This window comes from Papaver somniferum, chromosome 6, assembly GCF_003573695.1.
Source record: "Papaver somniferum cultivar HN1 chromosome 6, ASM357369v1, whole genome shotgun sequence".
Lineage (NCBI taxonomy): Eukaryota > Viridiplantae > Streptophyta > Magnoliopsida > Ranunculales > Papaveraceae > Papaver > Papaver somniferum.
Window position 1 is genome coordinate 106,488,156 of NC_039363.1, and position 24,563 is coordinate 106,512,718.

The following is a 24,563-nucleotide window of genomic DNA, read 5'->3' on the forward strand; positions in this document are numbered from 1 at the left end:
TTATTTTTGTGAAGAACAATTCAAAAAGTCTGAAGTTTGAAGCCAATGTTGGTTTGGCAACTGGTGAATGTAAAGCAATATTCGATGCTTTTGGCCGACCGCTGATATATTTCAACCATGCTACTTGGTGACCAAGATTTGTGTATCAAAAGGTAATAAGTACTGGCACATACATAACCCCCTCCTGACCTAAAACATACCAATAATTCACTTATCGAGTGTAATTTTTGATTTTTTTAAAGCCCCCAAGAGTTTATGTATTTAGCCAATTCCATTGTTTTAGCGCACCTACACTTTTAAATTTAATCCTGCATATGCTCTTACCGACTGCTTTACTGCTGGCTTGGCGAAAATTTTGAAGGGTGTGTGCAAGGTAAAAAAAACGAAGGTGTTAGGTGCGAGAGATGTTACATAATTTAGCATCCCGGTCATCCAAAAAGCCTAATTTTCTTTGATAGAGCCGATTGAACTGTGGTATTAACTAGAAACTGATGAGAGCAAGGGTAACCAGATTAAGCAGAAAGAAGAAGGGTCCAGGGAGTTTATATCTGCATTATGCGGTCAACTCCTTGCCTTTTATTTCAACAAGAGCTACTACCTACTGAGCTAGGTCACACGGAGAAGGTCTATGTGACGTGACTATGTCTCTAATCTACTATATTCCTCCAAACACGGATCCATCAAATCACAACCCAAATGGTCGTCTCTATTTTAAAGTTAAAAGTGTAGTATGAACTGAAATAACAACGGAGAGAAAAAGAAATGAAGTTCAAAAACGGAGATATCAGTTCACTCGGAAGTGTACCAAAATCCACGTGAAACGTTCAGATACACTGTCTCGTTTAATTGGAGGCCCCTAAAAACAATTAGGGGCCCTCACCGATACGTTTCCCACACCAAAAGTTATAGGGGGATTCAAAGGTTGCAAAAATACTATTATGCCCTTCCCTAATAATTAACCTAAAAATCCTATCAACCCCTAACCCAAGGCCCCCAATTTCATTTCCTATCTAAACAAAAAACTCTTCTTCTCCTCCCCTATTCCTCTCTCTGCTCCTTCCTCCGCCATTAACGATCCGATTTTTTTTCATTTTTTCTTTTAAACATGGCACGATTAGCTTTTACTATAAAAATGGCACGTACTAAGGCGGAATCGGAGAAACGTATGGCTCCAATCAAAAGGTATGTGAACTATAACCCCCTAATCTAACTTGGGTTTGCGTTTGATTTGATTTTCTGATTGAAAAATTAGGTTTTCAACTGCAAAATTGCAGTTTCAGTTCTAGGGTCGTTATAGTCGAAGTCCTTATTCCTTAACGATTTTTCATCCGCATTTTGATATTATGAAATCAACTGTAAAATTGCAATTTCAGTTCTAGGGTCGTCAAAATCTAAGTCCTTATTCCTTAACGATTTTTCATCTGCATGTTGATATTATGAAAAATCGTTAATGTTTATGCTGAGGGAGATAACGACCCTAGGTTAGAGAGTAGGATGTTTTAAGTACCCCGATGATGATTCATGTTGACGACCTATTTTAATGCCAAACGACTCTATATTATACAAAACTACCTCTCTGTCCAAAATAATGAAAGGGTCGTTAGTTTTAATATAAACCATTAACGAATCCTTATGACGACCCATTCTTGGAACCTAACGACTCTGTATTATAAATAACTTGTTTACTGTCCAAATAATTAGAAGGGTCGTTATCTAAAAGAAGTAGAGTCGTCATTATGTATTTGAGAATCGTCATGATCTAATTTAGAGTCGTCATTTATGTTGAAGGGTCGTTTGTGATGATGATGATGATGATCATGCTGGTAACAGTGGTTCTGGTCGAGGTGATTGTGGTGGTGGTAGGGAGGATTTGGAGATTGAGGAGGAGGAGGATAGACGCAATGACGATGAAGGAAATGGTGGTGGTAGTGGTGATAAGGATGATGATGATGGTAATGATGCTGGTGATAAGGAGGATGAAGATGATGATTCTACCATTCTTAAGCTTGTGGTGAGTATTTATTTTTGTAATTGTAATTGTCATCGTCATCTACATACAAATATAAGTTTGTTAATGTGAATTTGTATTTGAATGCAAATAGAGGGAACGAATGAATCTTTTTGCAAACGCACTGTGTTGCTCGGCCGACAAAGGGGAAGTGTTCGATCCTGACAAACAACTTCGGTACGCTGAAAACTGCAGACACGTTGAAAATCCCAATGCAAAGAAAATGTTTTCTGAGCTGGCTAAGGAAGGTAAGAGGACCAAGAAAACACGTAGCCAACTAGGAGAAGAACGTGTTGAACAAGGACAAGGTAGCCATCATCCTCTTGATGAACAAGGAAGTAGAGAAGATGGTGGTTTCCCATGGGGTTGTGCAACTCAGGGTCCTAATAGAAGATGGAAAGTTAGCCGATCAGGGAGGTACTAGGGGTTGCTGTCGAAATGAACTTATGTTTTATGTTACTTTTGACTTGAACTTATGTTTCTTAACTTTTCTTAGATGCAACTATTTTGTCCATTAGATACTTGGGGTTTGGTTTTGATGGTTTGTTGAAATTATTTTGCTTTCCTAAGATTTTAGAACGTTGTTTAGAAGTTTTTTGTTTAAATGTTGGCTAGAATGAATAAGGATTCTGAAGCTGATAAGATTTTATACTGTGGCAGTTTAAGGGTCGTCAACAATATATATAGTAGAATAACGACTCCTTCATAGTCGTTATTGTTATAGATGTCGGGAATAACGACTCTAAGCTATCTATGAAATGGTTGGTTAGTATCGTTATTTAATATCATTACACAAATGACGACCCTAAGAGTTACATTTACAGAGAGTTTTTGGTTTTAGAGTCGTTTTGGTATAAACAAAAAAAAATAACGACGCTAAGTGATCTAGCTAGCTAGCTGGAGTCAATGTTTATCAGACCACCATAACGATTTTTCATAACCTGGAAAATTGCAGGTTTGAGTCGTCAATGTTTATCAGACCAACCTAACGATTTTTCATAACCTGGAAAAGTTGCAGGTTTGAGTCGTTATTGGTAATGCCAATAAAGTGACGACACTAGAGAGTCGTTTGGGTATACACCCCCCGACTATGACGACCCTTACACTGAGTTGTTCCGTAGTGAAGATGATTCGACCACTTGGAGAAACAAACAGACAAATCGAAGAGTATAAGATGTTTACCTGATGGTTTTGAGCTTCGGGTTCCTCATTTTGAGGGTTGGTTCCTTCATTTTGAGCAATGTGATCTTCATTTGCACCAAAAACACAAAAACCCCTCTTCTTCTTCTCAACATACAAAAACACTAATTTTTTTCCCCAAAATTTAACTCCTAAATCTGATTTTAATTTGAACAAACTAATTAGCTTAACTTAACAACTTAATTAACACTAATTATTTAGAGGTAGTTTGGACATTTAAAAAATATTGGATAAAGATTAATCACAAATTGTTATTTCATGACCTTTTTTATCTTGTAGTGTAAGTCCCCTAATTGTTTTTAGGGGGCCCAAACGAGGATACAATGGTACCCATTAACAGCCATGTAAAAGTCCGGATCATGCAACTGTGAATCTATGACCCCAATGTCTTGCACCTCTTCGTCCACTTTGGTATGCACCACGCACCGGGTAGACGGTAAATGATCATGACCGGTAACGTGGGCTCATTGTTACGTGGATTTTTGTCATAGAGGTGGAAAAAAGAAGTAAAGAATTATAGCAACTTTTAAGTAGGTCCCGCATTGATTTGAAAAAGAAATAAAATAAAGAGTAAAATCACTGAAATATTGATGGTGACCGATTCTTAAACTGGGTTGTCATTACATGTTCTTTTGTACTTCCAGAAACTCACTTTCACAACAAAAGCAACTTACTTCTTCTACTCTCAAACAAACCCTCCTGACCTTTGGATTCAGTTTCTCAATTTACCAAAAATGGTACCTCTCCTTCCTCTATTCTTCTCCTCTTATGTCTTTATCATTTTGAGTTAATTAGTGTTTGGGTCGCAAGTTTTGGTATGTCTTAGTGTTTGGGTCCTAAGTTTGTCCAATTTAATGTTTGGGTCGTAGACTCGTTAGTCAACCAAGTCAACTGACGATTTAGATCAAACCGTTAGTTATAACTGACTCCTGTTGGTGAATATATTTCCTTAGCTTGCCACTAAGTTAATACACCACCAGCTCCGTAATTATGGTTAAATTTTTTTTTTACGGAAATAAGATAGGATCTCTCAATGAGATCATGGAGTTCCCAGTAGTCTAGCAAGTAAAAATTACCAGCCAGATACATGAAAGTTCAAGAGCAAATTTTGCAAAGGCATGAACTAAATTTAATGATGCAGAAAGAATAACAAACTGGATTACGTGAGAATGTTTTCATCACAAATCTGATATTAATGTGGTGAGGGATAGTGGGGTGGTGGAGGGGGATAGTGAAGTCGAGAAACAGGACTACGTTGTTTAATGAAAAAAGGAATGAGAGCGACTATTGAAGATAATATTCAGCTATTGTTGATACTGGACAGGTATGTTTGGTTTTTTGTTTTGTGCGATTTTGAATTTGGGTTATGTCAAATGTTGCTCAAGTATTCTAGCTCATGAATAAAACTTGTTAGGGTTTCACTCAATTTCCCCAAATCGTGCAATTACAGGGTTTCTCTCAGTTTCCCCAACTTAAATTGAATCCCTGTAATATAGTGTTTTGGATGATGATGAACAATATTTGACTTCATTACTAATCAATCATTAGTCGTACGTGGTGATCTTATATTGATTTAGTGGTGGTGCTCTTGGTGTTGGTGGTGTCCACCGATGTGATTTTCTCTAGTAGTGATGATGATTATACACTACATGGAGAACTAGATGATGGAAATGGTGATGATGATGAAAGTGTTCTGTTAAAGATCAATTAAACCCTTTTTTATGGTGAATTTGTAACGGCAGTTCATGTTTTTCTTGATTTTTGATGCACTTAAATTTACGTTCAGAAAAGAGAAGTTAGAGAACCGTGATTCGCCAGCTTAAGATGCACGTTTAACGGCTGTTACTAAGGACAATACTTCAGCTGACAGAAGTTTCGGACGTTAACTTTACCTAACTGTTTGACTAGAATTCCTAATTGACTAACGGGTCAACGATCCAAACATTAAATTGGACAAACTTAAGACCCAAACACTAACACATACCAAAACTGGCGACCCAAACACTAAATAACTCTTAATTATCTTCACATAAACTCTTCTTCATTTTCTTCTTCTGAAGAAATAGTTTGTTTTAGAGAGTGATCGGAGAAAGAAAGCAAAAATGGGTAGAGGAAAGATTGAGATTAAGAGAATTGAGAATGCAACGAACAGACAAGTTACTTATTCAAAAAGAAGATCTGGGATTCTGAAAAAAGCTAAAGAACTTACTGTTCTTTGTGATGCTGAAGTTTCTCTTATCATGTTTTCTAGTACTGGAAAAATGACTGAATACTTGAGTCCTTCTCTTAATGGGTATAAGCTTATATATATATATCCTTTCTTGTTCTTAATACTTAGATCCACATACTATAAAGTATAATCTTCTCTTGGACTGAGTTTTGATTTTTTTTGGTGAATTATAGTAACACAAAGAGGGTGTATGATAGGTATCAACAAATTTCAGGCAGTAGTCTCTGGAATGCTCACTATGAGGTGATCTTCTTCTCTAAATACTAGTACTTTTCAAGTTTTTTTTCTTCTATTTTTTGATTAAAACTTTTAAAAGTTACTAAAATTTTGATGATCCATCGTCCATCTGCTTTTTTTTGCTTATGTTTACATGTTGATTTCTTACAAGCTTGATTTTTTGTTTGTAGAGTTTGCAAAATGCCTTAAACAAGCAGAAGGAGATTAATAGAAGGCTTCGCCGAGAAATAAGGTATCAAGAAGCTCGATCTACTTCTTATGTTCATTGTATTGTGAAGAATTTTTTTTTTTTTTTAGTTTTCTGAATTTATAGGCAGAGGATGGGAGAAGATCTAGATGAACTGACCATCGATGAATTGCGCAATCTTGAGGCAAATTTGGAAGCTTCAGTTAAAGTAGTCCGTGACAGGAAGGTAATTAGATAAGCGCTACAATCTGGACAGACAAAAATAATTAGTTTAATTTCCAAGAACCAAAAAGAATAAAACAGCATCCTAGAGCTCGGCTTACCTACATAATTACCGGGCTTGCATTCCATTGCGATGTGATTCGAAAAACCTCAGCATAAATATAGTGTTTGCAATGAGAGTCATGATATTAACTTTAGCTTCAATTCTCTAATGTCTCCACTGATAAGTCATAAGACTCACAATACCAGTTTCCAAGCTTGGACTCACAGGACTTGGCCTATGTTAATTTTATTGATGTCATAAGACTCATAATACCAGCTTCCAAGCTTGGACTCACAGGACTTGGCCTTAGTTTATTTTATGGATGCTTGGGGTTTAATGTTCTCTATAGGTACAATTGATATATTAACAAAACTATGTATACTTTCCAGGGTAGAATTTTGTCTAATTTATCGTTTCGGCCGCCTTGTACTTCTTTAACTAACGGTTTTAGCTCAATTCAAGTTACCGGGGGAGTATTACATTAAGCTAGTGGTTATTTACCATATTCTAACAACAAAGTTTTTATCTGTTGGGAATATGAATCCCCTTCGATGGAGTTATAATGAACAAGTTTTAGTATAATTAGAGCGTCGAAAAGATGATTGTATTTTGCTTGCTGGAGTTTGTTAAATTTATATATAGGTGGCAGTTCTGTAACTAGAGGTTTCTGTTTAGTTAAAAGCAAGTTTATTGGATTTTTGTTTAACGTCTGTAAGCTCATCATTATTTTCGATTATTCAAACAGTACCATGTGATCATTACTCAGACGGAAACTACCAGGAAGAAGGTTAGTTGATGAGAAATTTTACGATAAAAGATTTATTTCGATGTTAATCTTGCAACTATCTTTTCTTTCCTCCATTTGATTACTCTATTTACCTTTATTAATGCAGCTAAGGAACCACACTGAGCAACACCATGGTCTCCTACGTGAATTTGTAAGCGCTGCATTGTTCTTCATTTTTCCTGAAACATGCTGTCTTTGTTTTTGTGGTTCGACTTTGCAAGAATTTGAATTTGAATTTTGCTTCAGGAACCAATAGATGAGGATCCCCGATTTATATTAGCCGTAGAGGAGGAAGATTATGAATCTGCAATTGAATTGGCGAATGGTCAGAACATATTTACGTTCCGCCTGCAACCAAGCCAGCCCAATCTTCACAATGGAGGGGGATATCTTCGCCTTGCTTAGTATAACGTGAGGTCTATCATATTACTCTTTTAACATTATATAATAATCGTAAGCATGTGTTAATATGGATGCCTCAGGACCATTGCGACGTTGTTGTTGTTGTTGTATGAATCTGAATTATGTAATCAGGCCCTCAACTTTTAACTAATATATCCATGAACCATGCGTGTAATATGTGCTCAATTAATATCAATTATGCCAGACTGTATGGCCATGGACAAGAGAATTTAAGTTACATTTTATCTTGGGTAATGAGGGACTGGCATGTTCCTACAAGTTGGATCCTTGCAATTTCATAATGCTGAACATTAGGGAACAACAGTTAGAATCTGATATGAAGGGAGTAAAACCAGAACAGCTTAGCTGCTTTTATGATGTTGTAATTATTAAAGTACCTTGTATTGTTTGAGTCGGTTAGGTTCACTTATTCTAGTACTGTGATTGCTGGACTTAAAATTATCAAACAAAAAAATAGAGAACTACAGATGAGTGTAGATTATGGAACTGTAACCTGCATTAGAGGAACTTCGTTAGCATGCGCATATAGGATCACAAAGTGCTAGCGGGTAATATGTATGTCTATAACCAGTTAATAAGCAAATACCGCATGAGTACTTGAGTTATCATTTTTTTCTGCTCATCTCCTAGTAATATATTATAAGGAAACAGTGGGTTTCCTAAATTGGGTCAACTTCCATATATAATATGCCTAATGGACCATGGTTTCCTAGTATGAGTTGGTTTCCTAAACCAAGGAGGCTAATATTTGGGAACTAAGTTTGTGACTCCTATATAAGGAGGTCTAGGCTAAGCGTTTTAGTCATGGAATCCTCAATGTAAATCTCATAGAGATGTGAGGGATTCATCCCACCTATTGAGGTGGTTATGTGAGAGACCTAATGGTGGAAGGAGTACATCATTATGGTGTTTATGGGATACTTATCGATGTTGGAAGATATGTTGTTATGGAGTATTCATGTGGAGATGTTGGTAAGACATCTTGTTAAGGAGAAGATCATCTTGGTGGTGCTGGATTAGATTATTGGTGTTGAGATGAAGGCGTCCATGATAATCTATATCAGGGTATGCAGAGAAGATCGTCTCGTTGTGGTAGATAATGTGGTAAACATTATGTCGTATGGGTGAAGACGCTACTTTGGATCTTATAGGGTGCTTGTGAGAGTTCTTGTGTTCGGTCACGTTGCGGTGAGTCGATGGATTGATTTAGTCAATCGGTTGTGTAATTCTCAGTGGTGATTATATAATGAATAAAGAGGTCGTAGCCGTTTGGTGATGTAGACAATATTACACACATTGTGTATATTGTTGAACCACGTTAAATCCGTGAGTACTTTACTTCTTGTTGCTTTGTTTATGGCTTGCATCTATGTAGTTATCTTTCTCTTCTTCTTATCCTAGATCATAGTAAGGTTCATGGAGCAATCCGACAGATCAAGTGTTTCTTGTTAGCTAATATATTTCCGCAAGATTAGCACGTAGATGGCTCTGAACCCCAACAATTGGTATCAGAGCATTAGGTTAGATATCAATTTCCCCAACATATATACCATGTAATCTTTCTGTATGTGATGTAATTGTTACTAGGCATACAGAGCTACAACTCTACAAGTTCTACTGGTGTACTAAATCTTACATAATTTAACATATGTCCCGAAGACAGCCATTGATTTTCACTCGCTGCATAGTTGATTATTGACCAAACTATCTGTGTAGTGGAGGTAGAAGAGGGTCATTATGCCTTTCCTTTCTACACTATATAAACTTTTATAGGTCATCCCCGCAACTTCTTCTCTCAAGTAGCTTTAACTCTTAGTTAAACCCATGGTTATCGTTTCAAGTTATAAACTTTTAGTTAGCTTTGCTTTATGTTCATCTTTACACAATTCTTGTTTTCTTGGTATTATTGTCTTGACATATCAGTTTTTTTTTTTTTTGGTATTACTAAGGGCTTTCTTTGGTATTTTCTTCACATATCAGTTTGTTGGTTTTTTTGGTATTACTAAGGGCTCTCGAGTTTGGCACGATTTATATGGGCTGATACCATTTAGCTGATCCAACGATCAGGATCGTATAAGATTTTTTTGTCCTGTATGAAATGGTATCATCTCATAGTAGTGCTAGTATTAGCCCACATAAATCCTAGAGTTTGGAACAATTCATTGTTTTTCCATGCTACTTGATTTTTAGGTACGCTCTGAACTACAAGTGGATTTTTATCAAACAATAATGCTGGATTGAGCATGGGAATCCTTGTGAAAAATAGTCACAACCTGCACTTTTTACATTTTGTGCAACACATAAATGAAAACAAATTGGATCAGAAACCTTTTTCTTGTTAGATGATGATATCGAGTATAAGAGAAAGTCTTATGATGAAGGAATTCCATCTTCCATGCCACCTCAGCATTTGGAACTGTTCATGAAAGCTCAATTCTTATGATGGAAACATAAAAAAGCTAAAAAGAATAGTATTTGACTTGGTCAATAGTATTTGACTAAAATATATTTGCATGGTTGGAAATAAAAGTGGTTTTTCTGTGTTTAACTTATGCTAAAAGAGAAAAAAAGTTATTTTGAATGGCAATTTTTAGCGCTATTCAGAATAACGTTTTTCCTCTTTTAGCACGCTATTCAGAGTAGCATTATTTTGGATTTCACACATCATTCCATAAAATCATGGAACATAGCTTGGAAAAAATGTGGATGACACCAACTTGGAGTCCATTAGACTTGACATTCCACACTTTTTCCAAGCTTGAAATATGTTGGATTCCACCATAATACTTGCTCTAAAAAATGTAGTTGAAAGATCTAACCTTCGTCCTCTAGCAAGAAGAAGACTTTCAATAATGAGAAAGACATGTTAACTATAATTATAATCATACGAGTCAATTACTTTTAATTACCTTGACCTTAATTAGCACATTACAAAAATACAAAAAGATTTGACATGAGTAAGGAGTCAAAAATTTCCCTGGCCAATGTGAGGACGCTCCGAAATAATTTGGGGCTACTAATCTAGTACCATCTAATGGAGGGTGTCTTAGAAACAATTTTTTTTTATTTTTTGAAGCATGTATTTTATTAGATTAAACTGAAATTATACGTGGGTAAATTATGCCCATTGAGTCTGCTATTACAATAGAACTTATACGTGTGGGAATTATATTATCCCACACTGTTGTTGTGAGTCTTCTTTGGGAGCAATAATCTGCCGCTCGATTTGCCAGACCGTCTGCCGCTTGATTTCCTTCCATGTAGACGTGCTTAATGGTATATTACAGATTTTGGGCAAACCTTTGCTTCATTTCTGCAATCTGATCAGAAATATACTATAGGGAGTCGGTGTCCGATCGAGGTTAGAAATCTCATTAAATTTTCTGAGTCCGTTTCGAACTGAACCTTTGGCCACCTCCGATCTGTCGTCGTTTTAGAAGCGATGATATGACCCAAGTTTCCGTTGCAAGAGCAGTAGTGATGCCAGTGGTTGTGCTATTGCTAAAATTGTTTCGCCTCCCTCATTGCGGCATATAATACCTTCTCCCGCTATTCCAGGATATCCCCTTGCTGCTATGTCTGTGTTAATTTTGATCCAATCTAAGTGGAGTTTGATCCATCCCACGAAGATGGTTGATGTTGCAGCTGCTTTTTGTGCTGAGTTTGGATATGGTTGCATCCCAGGTAATACTGGCGGTAGGTGGTTATGGGCCCATGAATATTCTTGTTGGAGTTTGATGGCCATTTGTATTATACTTGTCGGATTTGGTTGTTGCAGGCGGTAATCTACGTCGTTCCTGGTTATACATAAGGACCAAAAGAAGAAGGCTATGGTGACCGGGGGATGCAAGGTCTTTTGTTTTGAGGAGTTGAAAGACAGTCGTCTGAAGGGTAATGAGGTGGGTATGTTATGAGCGGTGTTCTGGTCGTTTGTGATGTGCAATAGCAGGACATTCCAAGAATCTGTAGATGTTTAAAAGTGAAGCAGAATGTGACTGGATGTTTAAGATTAGAAATGCATTGAGGGTATAGGTTGGAGTTGGTGAGTTGGATGCGATTGAGAATGTTGAGGTTGGCAGATCCTCATTAATAACTTTCTACATGAATATATGAACTTTTGGAGGACATGGGAGTTTCCAAAGGAAGTTAGTTGAGGGGAGAGGGTTTTGATGATGTGCAGAATCGCTGATGAGGCAGTTGTATCCTAATGTAGTGGTATATTTTATGTTTTTCGTAAAAGGCTATATGATCCTATCTGGTATGCTGTTCTGCGTGATGTGAATGCTGAAGACTCGTTAAACTATTGGTTAAGGAAGTATATCGAGATTATCATGATTTCAATTCCTTGTTGACGGGTCGATGATGTCAGCAATCAATTGTATGGGATAGCATAGGGTTGGGTTAATGTTGTTGTTACATTTTGGGATCCAGTTTGCTTGGATAAGGGTGTTTAATCTGTCTCCAATTTGATGTAAGATATGATGTTTGAAAGTTGGTATGAGCGAGGCCAGCTGTCTCCACTGTGGGCTGGGAGCGGAGGGATATTTTCGAAAATGGGGTTCTGTTTGAGATATTTTGCATTATATAATTTGGCTAATACAAAGGAAGGTTTTTAGTGGATGTTCCAGATTCATTTCACGAGTAGTGCTTCACTATTTTTCCTGCTGCTTCGGGTGCCCAATCCTCCACGAGCTTTGGGTTTTTGTAGCTTGTCCCTGCTTAGTGGGTGAAGCTTCTTGATAGAAGAGTCATGGCCCTAGTCGTGATACGATCCATTATTTTGTGGATGGGTGTAGGAAAGATTTGTGTTTGCATGAGATGATTGACAGTAGGGGTAAAGGACGATTTTATTAGTGCAAATCTTCCTGCTCGGTTTAGGAATTTAGTCATCCAGCCTTTTTCCTTGCGAGTTAGGTGTTGAAGGATTGGGGTAAAGATATGGCAGGAAGATTTTTCACGTTTACATTGCACTCCTAAATATGTGTGTTGCGGGTGGGTAGGGTTTGATGTTGTTGGAATGAAGGCTTGGTTTAATTCATCTATTTGGTGTTGATCCAGCTTCGGATGATGAATAATCTTGGATTTTGAGGTGTTGACCCGCTGAATTACCATAAGATTGTAGCAGATATTTGAGGTAGTTGGTGCCTTCTGAAGTTGTTTTATATGTTATCAATAGGTCTTCCGCATACACGAGAATGATTTTTTTTCTTTCCCACAAGAGTACTTCTGGAAAGAGTATCAAGGTTATTTCTCTCAACGATGACATGCTTCTTAGAATCGTATTTAGATGGCGGCGATCTGATAATTTTCATCACAATGTCCTTTTCAGGAATAGTTTTACCCAATGCAAAAGATGCATTAAAAATTTCAGACACTTTGTGATTAAACTCATCAAATGAATCTTCATCTTCCATACGAAGGTTTTCCCAATCGGAATTTAGGTTTTGAAGCCTGGATTCATTTTCACTGGTATTTCCTTCGAATACGGTTTCTAAGATATCCCAAGCATCTTTAGACCGAGTGCACATAGTCACATGGTGCTGAAGATCTATGGTAATGGAATGTATGATCGCATTCAAACCTTCGGATTTTTGCTTTGCAGCAAGTACCTTAGCAGCGTCACACGCACCAATATCCTAAGGAACGGTCACATTCCCTACTGCCACAACGAGAGCATCATAGCCATTAACTACATAAACACATGATTGATAATCACGCGCTTGAAGAAAGACACGCATAACAATTTTCCACCACAAGTAATTTGAGCCATCGAAGACTGGTGGTACGTTTATAGATATAGCACCTCTGTCCATATCAGATCGCTACAAACACAGACTTGTAAGGTATTTAACGTGTTTTCCTGCTCTGATGCCAATTGAAAATGCGGGGGTCTAACAACCACACCCAACAATTCATTTGGAAATCTGAGAGGACTTACTCCAATGCACTTTCTAGAGAATTAACTAGACGGTCAGACTCAATCTAGAATAAAGTATATCAAAGAGTTTAATATCTCTAACTTTTAATTCAATCCGCAATCAGCAAATAGAAATCTGCGAGCCCGATTGAATATAATAGGAATCACTTGAACGGTACCAAAGACCAATGTTCAAGTGTCAATCAATGTAAATCAACAAACAAAGGTTGGATATTCTAATTGATTGACCTTAACGCACAACCTGTGATATTTCAATTATATAAAAAAAGATAATGTGGAAAAGAAATAACACAGACACCAAAACTTTGTTAACGAGGAAACAACAAATGCAGAAAAACCACGGGACCTAGTCCAGATTGAACACTACACTGTATTAAGCCGCTACAGACACTAGCCTACTACCAATTAACTTCGGACTGGACTGTAGTTGAATCCTAATCAATCTCACACTGATTCAAGGTACAGTTGCGTTCTTTACGTCTCTGATCCTAGCAGGATACTACGCACTTGATTCCCTTAGCTGATCTCACCCACAACCAAGAGTTGCTACGACCCAAGGTCGAAGACTTGATAAACAAATTTGTGTCACACAGAAAAGTCTATAGGATTGAATAAATCTGTCTCCCACAGAAAAACCCAAGAATTTTTGTTCCGTCTTTTGATAAATCAAGGTTAATAGGAACCAATTGATAAACCTAACTTATATTCCCGAAGAACAACCTAGTATTATCAATCACCTCACAATAAACTTAATCGACTAGCGAAACAAGTTATTGTGGAATCACAAACGATAGGACGAAGGTGTTTGTGACTACTTTTCTATCTTGCCTATTGGAGATATAAATCTCAAGCCAATTTTACAATTGCACTCAATCACGATAGAAGCATCAAGATCAGATCACGCAACTACAAAGAGAATAGTTGGGTCTGGCTTCACAATCCCAATGAAGTCTTCAACTCGTTAACCTACATGGTCTCGAGAAGAAACTTAAGGTTAAAGGAGAATAGACTATAGTTATGCAACTAGTAACACACAGGAGGTGTGGAGATTAGGTTTCCCAGTTGCTAGAGTTCTCCTTTATATAGTTTTCAAATCAGGGTTTGCAATCCAAGTTACATTGGTAACATAGCATTCAAAATTCACCGTTAGATAAAAAATGATAAGTTTTTAATTCTTACATATTTATTACTCAAATTTATATTTATTAGTTCCTTATTTTGTACATACTAATAATTTTATTTGATTTTGCAGAATTTAATAAATAGATCTCGGTTGCACTAAAATACGGCACTTTGCCCGTAAAATGGATGAAAGTTCAAATGCCTCGGGTGAGCGGTTGGAATTGGATTTAATTCTCAAAAGAACATCATATCTTTTTGGGTCCACTAGTGTCGACATCATATAATGGGAATAATTCGAATATTTGGAAAATATAATTTTTCTAGACTACAAGATTTGGAGGATTAATGTAATATCTCTCATCCGTGGAAAGAAAAGTGAGGCAATCATTTATTGGAGGAAGAAAATAAAATCATTAGTTGGAAACCAATATATTACCCATATTTTGTATTTCATTTATTTAGTAAATATAATACTAATTAAATATGAAGATTGTGGAAAGATTTTAGAGACTTGGGTATAAAAAGGGGTCAAAGATACATGAAGAGAGGGTGGATTTTTCTAGTCTAGTGGAGCAAATAGTTTTAGTTTATTTCGTTTCTTTTTATTTTCCTTTGTAATGAAATAACCTCTTCACTAGGGCTTCGGATGAAGCCCTATGATGTGTATTAAGAGAGTTCTAATTCATTTTCAATAATAATTCTTCTTGGTCCTATTTTCTTGCTTGGTAATGATAACAATTCTTTTCATATGCCCTTGTGCTTCAATCAAAGGTTTTATGTTCTTATTTTAGAGATCAGCACCTTTAAGTGGAATGAATTATTAGTATTTTGAGAAATTTAATTGAGCTTAACTTTATATCATCCGAGGCGTACATATTGGTCCTAAATCATCTCGAGCAATTTTGTGAAGAATTTTAAAGAGAATTGGTTGAATAATCTAATATACATAATAGTGGTGAAATTCTAAGCCTTGGGTTTTTCTTATCTTCTTATTTTATCACCTTTTCTTATTATTGATCTCTTAATTATTCTTTTTAGCATTTTATTTTAATTAGAAATTAAAAGTAATAGTATTTAGTCCCAGTGGAACGACCCGTGCTTGCATACGATAGCCGTGCACTTGCGATACAATTAAAATCCCATGAAAAAACCTGATTCAACCAAGCTAATATCTTTCAACCGTTAGATCGAACTTAGATTTTTACACACAAATGAAATGTACCCTCATTTAGGTTTATGTAACCGTACCCAAACGTGTACACCATGTTGGTTCACAAATAGTTAACCGAGGTTAGCCATATGATTACTCTCATATCAACCTTATTCATCTTAACCATAACTAGTTTAAATGACTCAAATGAAACTAGTTAAAGAGTTGTTCAATTGCTATATTCTCATGGATTTATACAAGAAAACAATTGAAGCAAAATCGGTTTGATTCACTCGAACCAGTACATGAACATTATAGCCACGGTTTCCAAAGATTGCATTCCTTATTGATAAATGTTTAGGTTCATGTACAACCGATTTTAGAAAGTAACCTACTTAGCAGAAATTCACGGACGTGAACTTTCCGCTAGTACACGCACTTAGGTAACTGAATGAGTTGGTTTTTAAATTCCAACATCAACAGAAATTCACGGGCGTGAACTTCCGCCAGTATGCATACGGGTACGCATACTTATCCAGTCTCCTTCAACCATTTTGTATACACACAAGTATGCATACTTTAGGCTCCCGGTTTTGGACTTATACACTAATGTGCGAACACGCTATGCTTATATCCAAAGATGGTTACAAGATTCTAAACTTTTTATTTCAATCATTGAAACATTTTTCTATAATGACAATATCTGTTCACACACTATTAGCATCAAAGCAATTTTCAAGATATTGAAATAATCATTATCGAAACATTCCAAGTCTTACACCAAATGATTGTATCACACAAACCATGTAAGATATTACTCGGAAATTTTAACATGATATAAGATGAACTTGTTCGAAGCGAAAGTTTACCAACACATATTTCGAGAAATATGTAAGCGAGATATACTCAGCTCGAAATATCAAATGTGTATAGAGAAAACTATATCGTAACACGACTTATGTCTCAATATAGGAGATAGAGTAGAAATAGACTTTCCAAGCGATAAATGAGTTTAAGTCTCCACATACTTTTTATCGATGAAGTTCCACAAGCTCTCATTAGTAGTTGTTCGTCTTCAAGTGATAAACGCCGTGAAGTCTAAGACTTAGTTTGGTAATGTTGTGGATTTTACAAAAGCGATTTTCTGCCGTGCTGTGATGTGTAAAAAAAAGCAGTTAGGTGTTCGGTAAACTATATACTAAAAGCTAAAATTGATTAAAAAAATTATCAAATCGTGTTTGGTAAAATATTAGTTCAGTTATTGTATTTGTAGCAAATGACTAAAATAGACATAACATTTTAATGTGAAAATACTTTATGTGATAAAAAAAATCAAACTAAGATCAAACAATTATTTAATATTGGCTCTTATTTTTATTTTTGATTAAATTTCTTATATAAATTTCACCACATATATATTTTCTTTTAAGCTCCCATTAAACTTTTAGCGATTTCATCTCTCAATTTTTCTATTTCTTTTGATCTCCATCTGTTGGTGGCGTTAGGATCTTCTTCATTGTCTGGTTCAGTGGTTTCATCATAAACACTGTTATAAACATCTTCAAAATGTCTATCCCTAGTATCATGTCTCCTTATATAGTTATGAATGGCCATCGTTGCAACGACTATTTGAACTTATCTTCTATACGGGTAACTTGGCATATCTATAAGAATCTTCCATTTTTTCTTCCATACTCCAAGAATATGCAAATCATTTATGAAGATAAATTGGAATTTTGTATTAAAATGGTATAGAAAATATAATTTGAAATTGAAAATAATAATCTTTAAAGAGCATGATATAGATTGAAAATAACACTGTTTAAGAAATATGATATGGAGAATAAGATATTGATTGTAAAAGATGTAAGGGCAATTTTGGTCATTTATAAAATAAAGGAGGGATATAAAAGAAAAATCAAGTCTTAAAATTAGGTGGGACCACAACTTATGCTTTTGGAGCTTTTAAAAGCTCCTCCCCCCCCCCCCCCCCCCCCCAGTTTATGAAAATTGGGGAATTTCAGAAGTGCTTTGGACAAAAAGCACTTTAGAATTTTTTTTACCAAACACCAATATGGAAAATTATTACTATATATATTTTTTGAAAGTGCTTTTGGAAAAAAAAAAAAGCATTACCAAACTAAGTCGTAGCTCAACTACACAAACTATGTCCTAGTCCGAGACATCTATAAATAGGCTAGAAATCAAGATTTATAGTTTTAATCACTAACATCGACAAACATGCTTGAGATAGCAACGCATGCGAGTTCGACCGAGCAGTGCTCTAAAAACTAGGTTAAAAAGTTGTGTTATATGGAACGTGGTTATTCTAACACCTCTCCTTGACTGAAAGGTAGTTATAAAAGGTAGATAAGAAAACGTGATTGTTTAATCACTAAATATGTAGTGTTGAACGTGCATGTAGGACATGCGAGTCTCGACCAATCATATGCGAGTTATGCTACATGTAGGTAGTATCAAGTCTACTTTCCCTTGGCTTGCCCGGAGAAGCACCCAAAGACGTGTTGTTCTCGATTGAAAGTTATTAAGGTAAAAAAAAAAGGCCTTATCTTCTTGTTTGGAAAATGGCTCTGGAGACTGCCTGGCGACTGAAAACCAGGACACTTCTCCAGATTCACCATGATTTCTTCATCATTTTCTCGTGTGTTTGCTTTTGTTCTTGTTTTTCAATCGTTTTTGAATCTGCTTAGGAACCATGCCTAGGGTTTTCCTTTTTTTTTTTTTAGGGTTTACGTGTTTTTTTTAGGGTTTTGTTTAAGGCATCATGCCTAGGATAACCAGAGTTTCTTCATCACGTACCCAGAAGCTTTCTCCTCCTTCTTCTTCTCAGACTGCATCTCCGATCTCCTTGAGTGGTACCCTTTCATCTTCATCTTGTACGGAAGATGCTGTAACAAAAGCAGGCTACTGCCAACGTCCATTCCAGAATTTCGATGGATGTCCAAATGGGGTGAATGGTAGGGGTTATGCTAAGGTGTCGTTCCTTCAACATCTGCAGGACATGCATCTCGTCTTTGATGATAGACAGGACAATTATAGATATTTGAAATCTAAGCACTTACAAGTTTACCTTGAATTCGAGAAGGTTTTGCTGCATTTACGCATGTGGCTATGCAGCAGGTGCATGAGATTTCATGGCTGGAAGATGCCCTGTAAAGGTCAAGATGGAGTTTTCTATGGTTATGTTATTGCATGCCCTGTCAATGGTTCTTCTGCAGAATTCCTAATTCATGGTTTGACAAAGCCTGTTGATTCCAGCGCTGGTTGTACGTTTGGGTTGGATAACTCTGTTGAGGATCGGGGTGTTGGAAGTACTTCAGGGGGGTATGAAAGCTGTGATATTAAGATTGTTTCACTATCTCCGGAACTGCTCAATGCAGCCTTCCAAAGGCAGTTCACTACCGTCGCTTCCATTACCCATAAATGCAGACTCAACTTCTCTAGAGTCTTGAAGGCCTGGATTGAAAAGGTACTGTTCAATCGATCTTGTATGTCTTCTTGGATACAACTTATTCTCCTACCTACATGTACTCTGACCTTATATAGACCTAAGAGCTCGACTGAAGAAAGATCCATCAATAGGAAACGACTTTAAATTGATGCTATTAACCAGGACTTAAATGTTTGAAAGGAGGCTAATGGTTGCTCCATTTTGGTTAACGAGTTGTTGCAACTTCCGAGTCAGCAGGGGAGTAAAAAGGTTGATAAGAAGAAGCAAACAATGGACAACATCACTGCATGCCAAAAGAAGATAAGCTATGGTCACTTCGCATCTGCGATACGAGTACTTTCTTCGAATGGGATTGCTCCTCATAATGAAAGCACCTATTATGAATTGCAATTGAAGCACCCGTAGCGCCTCTACCTAACATTCCTTGTGAACCAGTTGTCGTTGATCCTATTGTTGTGGATTCTCGGGCAGTTCTTGGGGCGATCAAGAGCTTCCCAAAAGGCACTTCGTGCGGCCGAGATGGGTTTTGTGCAAAACATTTAATCGACGTTTTGGGTGGGGCAGCAGCTGCAGTTGCCGATGAATTAGTTTCTTCCATCACAGGGGTGGTCAATCTTTGGTTGGCAGGCAAATGCCCCATCGGTTTAGGCGAGTTCATAGCTAGTGCACCCCTAACACCGTTACTTAAACCCGATGGCGGGATAAGATCTATTGCAGTTGGCAAGGTTTGGCGAAGATTAGTTCTAAGATTGCTGCTTTCTCAGTCGGCGAGGACATGACTTATAATTTAGGGGACCACCAATTTGGTGTTGGAGTGCCAGCAGGGGGGGAAGCATTTTACATGCTTTAAATGGCCTTTTGGAGTTGAAATGGCGTCAGAAAAGATGTCAATGTTTCTTATTGACTTCTCCAATGCATTCAGTATGGTGTGCAGATCCCATCTCCTCAAGGAGGTTCGGCTTCATTGTCCAGGTATTTCTCGCTGGGTAGAATTTTGTTACATAAGGCCTGCTAGACTTTATTATGACCAGTATATTTTGTCTTAGGCACTCGGTGTTCAACAAGGTGATCCTCTTGGTCCTCTGTTGTTTGCTTTGACTCTTCACCCTCTTGTGAAGTCTATTGCTTCCCGTTGTAAGCTTGATTTACACGCCTGCTATCTTAATGATGATACGATTATTTGTGATACACTTGAAGTGGCCAAGGATTTGCATATAATATAAACCGAAGGGCCAAGCAGGGGTTTACATCTCAATATCAAGAAGACAAAGGTCTTTTGGCCTTCTATCGATCCCAGAAGCACTGCTGATGGTGTATTCCCCTTTGATATTGGTAGACCTGCCAATGGCGTTAAACTTTTGGGGGGACTAGTGAGTTTGGATTTTAATTTTATTAGTGATATGATGGTGAACAGGGTGAATAAGACTGTTCAACTAATGTCTGCAATCAAAAAACTCAAAGATCCTCAGAGTGAGATGTTATTACTCGCAATTTCACTGGTGTGTCTACATTATATTTTGAAATGCGAACTACCAATACAGCAACCCTGCAACCTTCCACTGATCTTTTTGATGACCATCTACTTAGGTGTTGGAGACTTCTAATTACTGGTGATGGTGCGGGTTTTGGCCCTTTACAACAAAGATTAGCTACCTTGCCTATCAAAGATAGTGGCCTGGGCATTTACATCATGACTGACACCCATACCTACTGCTACCTTGCTTCTCAGAGTCAGACAGCTTCGGTGCAAAAAATAATTCTTGGTGATTTATTCTCAACGGGCAAAGGTTCTGCTTATCAGTTGGCTCTTCAGAATTTTATCCAGGTATGCGGATTACCTCCTTCTTATTGTGTCGACAATACTGCCCCCCCTTCCATCCATTCCCTGACAGTCACTAATTTTGATGGAGTCAAGAAGCAAATCCAGACCAATTTTCTATGTCTGCAAGAGATTCCATTTTGTGGAAGTGTAACCGTGTCAAGCATGCTAAGGATTATTTTTTATCTGTCCCTATTAGTGGGCTTAATCAGTGCCTCGGGCCTAGACAGTTCAGAGCTGTACTTTGATATCGCCTTGATATACCACTTTTTGTTGAGAATGGATTATGCTCAAGTTGTAACAAATCTATGGACATCTTTGAGGACCACGCGCTTCATTTTGCTAAAGATGTTGGAAGTAAGTTTCGACATGATTTTGTTCGAGATGTTATAGTTGATATTTGTTACAAAGCTGGCGTGCCTGCACGCAAGGAAGTGTCTCTTGGTATTGTGTCAGACGATGAAAAGGACATTAAGCATGCTGATATCCTTGTTCTCAACTGGGAGAATGGTCAAGATGTTTTCATGGATGTCACAGGTGTCTCGCCCTTCACTGATGCAGGTATTTGTTCTTTTGTCCTGGGAAAAGCTATTTCTATTGCGGTTTCGTGTAAACGGACTAAATATTTGGACAAGTGTGCTTTACTTGGATATGGTATGGGTGTCCTAGCGTTTTATACTCTTGGGGAACTTGGTGGAGATACTTTGTGTTTTTTCAAGCGCCTGAAGAATTGTATTGTTAGCAACGATGCTAGCACTGGTTTTGGTAGTTTTATTTTTCATAGATTAGGCATTGCTATTCAAAGAGGAGTTGGAGCCCAGCTTGTTGCTAGGTTACCAACCAAAGTCTTTGTGTAAGACATTAAAAAAAAAAATTAAGAAAATTATGGTTTAACTAAAACGATACACATTACGTATCGTTTATAATAAACAATTATGATCTGTGGCAGATGCTATTTGTTTTAAAGGAGCTGGACCGACATTGTCGACTCTGATACTATTTGTAATGACCTGATCATATGTCCCCACTTCGCCACTGCGTTTATCCAGCAGTGTGGGCTTTTCAACGGACACCCCTATGCTCATCCGGCAACAGATTCCCATGGTGCATGGATTACTCCCCCCGAGCATGCTAAACTGCAGAGCTTTCTACCAACTTTGGAGCCAATTGTACTGAAAAGGACTCGGTGTTAGGAAAGGACAAACCATTACATATATTCCACTCGGCGAACCCTACCTGATGAATCGGGGTACTCCAAATATTATTCTTAAATATAAATCTGAATAGATAATGAATCTCGATGATCAAGAATTGATAAATGACGCGGGAATTCATTATAGAATCTCACTCAAAAAGTTTTTATTTTATGAATTGTTCATTCAATTCATTTCAAATAAGTCACAGACATGTATTCATATTACTATGAATTTCATAAATGAAGTAGTTAAAATGGTGGAGTTACCATTTTCCTTTTTGTAGTGACGAATATTGTATGTGTTCCTAAGAAAAGAAATTTTGATAGATATCTAAACTCTTCTGTGAATTCTTCTTATTGATAGTTCTTGAATCCCGATCTTGAGGTTTTCAAAACCTCATATCAGGAACGAAATCACAAAGTTCTCTTCTTCTCGTATTTTGTGATTCCTCAAGATAGATATCTAAACTCTTCTATAATTTGGTTGGACTGTTCTTGAAAGGTGGTTAAGAATCCAAGCTTCTAAACTGAGTGTAAGTTACCTGATTTTTTGAGGTTTGCTTGACTTTATCTAGTGCAAACATATTTACAAACCTAGATTGCAAAATCAAAAGGAAAATCAAATAGGCTTGTATATTAGAGGCAAATAGGTATCAAAAGTCTTCACGGAGGTTGAAACAACTCTTAGGCTGTAAAGGACGTCAGCTAAGGGAATCAAGTACATAGAACCTTACGAGGTTCAAGAGATCTAAGGAACACGACTGTAGCTAGCTGAATTGCTTGGGAGGGTGAATTCGGTCTCAACTACATTCTAATTCGAAGTCTGATAGTAGGCTAGTGTCTGTGGCGGTTTAATATACTGTGGTGTTACCCTCTTATTTTCAGGCTTAATTCCGAAAACATTCAAAAGTGGATTAGTTCCCAGGGTTTTCTGTCATATAGTTTTCCTCGTTAACAAAATCTTGTATATTTGTGTTGCTTACTTTATTTCTGCATTACACTATTTATCTTTATCTTTATAATTAAAGTAAAAACACTTGTAAGTTAATCATACCTAGAATGATTCCGTAACCTATTCTTTATTGAACGTAAATTATAATTAAGGTTATATTGTATGTTTAAATTTGACCTTATCGAAAAAGATTATACATGCGTGTCTTAACAGGTCAAAGAATTTTTTATTATAGTGTACTCGGTACCCTCATCTTTTCAAAGTTTAGTATCTTTAATTAAAGCTTTAAGCTTTCCAATCGATCACATGAATACGTCATTGGATGATATTATTTTCAACTGAGAAGATTTGACGTTCTTTGCAACCACTAATTTCTTATAGTAATTCTTTTGCAAATTCAAAAGCTTCAAATTCTTCAAATTGCCTATTTCAATTGGAATTGTATCATTGAGTTGACAACAACCAAGACTCAATAGTCTTAAATCACTTGAAATTACCAATCAATATGTATTGGATTTACCAAAAAGAAAATTTGAATGTAGATGAAGCTCCATCATAGTTTGAAAATTTGCAAGCGTACAAGGAATGCTTCCTGTGAGAAAATTAAAACATAAATCAAGTATTTGAAGTAGGTTTGAGAATGCACATGATATTGAATTATATACTCCTCAATTAGATAAATTTATGCGTACAACTTGGTGCGACATCTCTCAATCCTTTACTCCATTCCAATGGTTTGAATCCTTTGGTTGATATTCATAAAAATATTAGTTTTGCTTTGTGATAAATATTAAATCTGAAAAGGAAAAAAAAAGACCATGTGGATGCCGCCACCTAGAATTGGGTACTGGGTGCATTAAAATTGGGGTCCACAAATCATTTTTGTATCGAGTTTGATAGTTTGCTTATCCAACTGCCAGATAATTGGAATTACACTTATAAAGTGTTTTGATACCTAAAGCAGAAGTCAGAAGTAAAACTATTTTGTTTCACAAAAATTTATAAAGCTAGAAGTTAGTTTGGGTGTATAAAAAATAGACCATTTGTGAAGCAAAATATATTCCGCTTATGACTTTTAGTTCTGGAGAAACAGAAGCACTTCCGCTTCTGATATCCAAACGCGCTATAACTTTTCGATTTCTAGAAATGTTTTGAAATTCGATACCCAAACTGACTTCTGGTTTTCGGATTTCTAGAAGTCAAAAAGTAACTTCTTATATGCTAAGCCCGTTTGGATACAAGTAACATTTTCACTTTTAGAAATCAAAAAGCAAAAAGTTAGTTTAGGTCTAAAATTTCGAACGACTTCCAAAAATAAAAAAATCGACTTTTTATGAAACAATATATTTTTGCTTCCGATTTTTACTTTTGGTATCCAAACGCGCTAACCAAACATGCTATTACACTCTGACTTTGAACTTTAAATTCCGCTTAAATCCTTTCCAAAACAAAATAAAAAAAGAGACAACCGGGTCTTTAAATAACACGGCCCCTTAATAACAAATTTCCAAAAATACCCGAGCCCGCTGAGCCCAAAACTTAGCAAGTAGGTAGTAGAACTGTAGAAGTAGAGAAGAG

The 24,563-nt window shown here is 36.6% G+C and overlaps 2 protein-coding genes across 2 annotated transcripts; both read left to right on the plus strand.

The window, feature by feature from the left end:
• Positions 1–1,105: 1,105 nt before the first annotated feature.
• On the plus strand, positions 1,106–2,432 carry LOC113291261 (nonsense-mediated mRNA decay protein 2-like). The gene is made up of 3 exons (XM_026540813.1): positions 1,106–1,182; positions 1,789–2,011; positions 2,103–2,432. Exons 1-3 carry the CDS (start codon positions 1,106–1,108, stop codon positions 2,430–2,432), a joined length of 630 nt encoding a protein of 209 aa, XP_026396598.1.
• Positions 2,433–5,310: 2,878 nt separating this feature from the next.
• On the plus strand, positions 5,311–7,319 carry LOC113288756 (floral homeotic protein PMADS 1-like). The gene is made up of 7 exons (XM_026537873.1): positions 5,311–5,501; positions 5,612–5,681; positions 5,846–5,907; positions 5,989–6,088; positions 6,873–6,914; positions 7,021–7,065; positions 7,161–7,319. The coding sequence occupies exons 1-7, from the start codon at positions 5,311–5,313 to the stop codon at positions 7,317–7,319; spliced, it is 669 nt and encodes a 222-aa protein (XP_026393658.1).
• Positions 7,320–24,563: the final 17,244 nt, after the last annotated feature.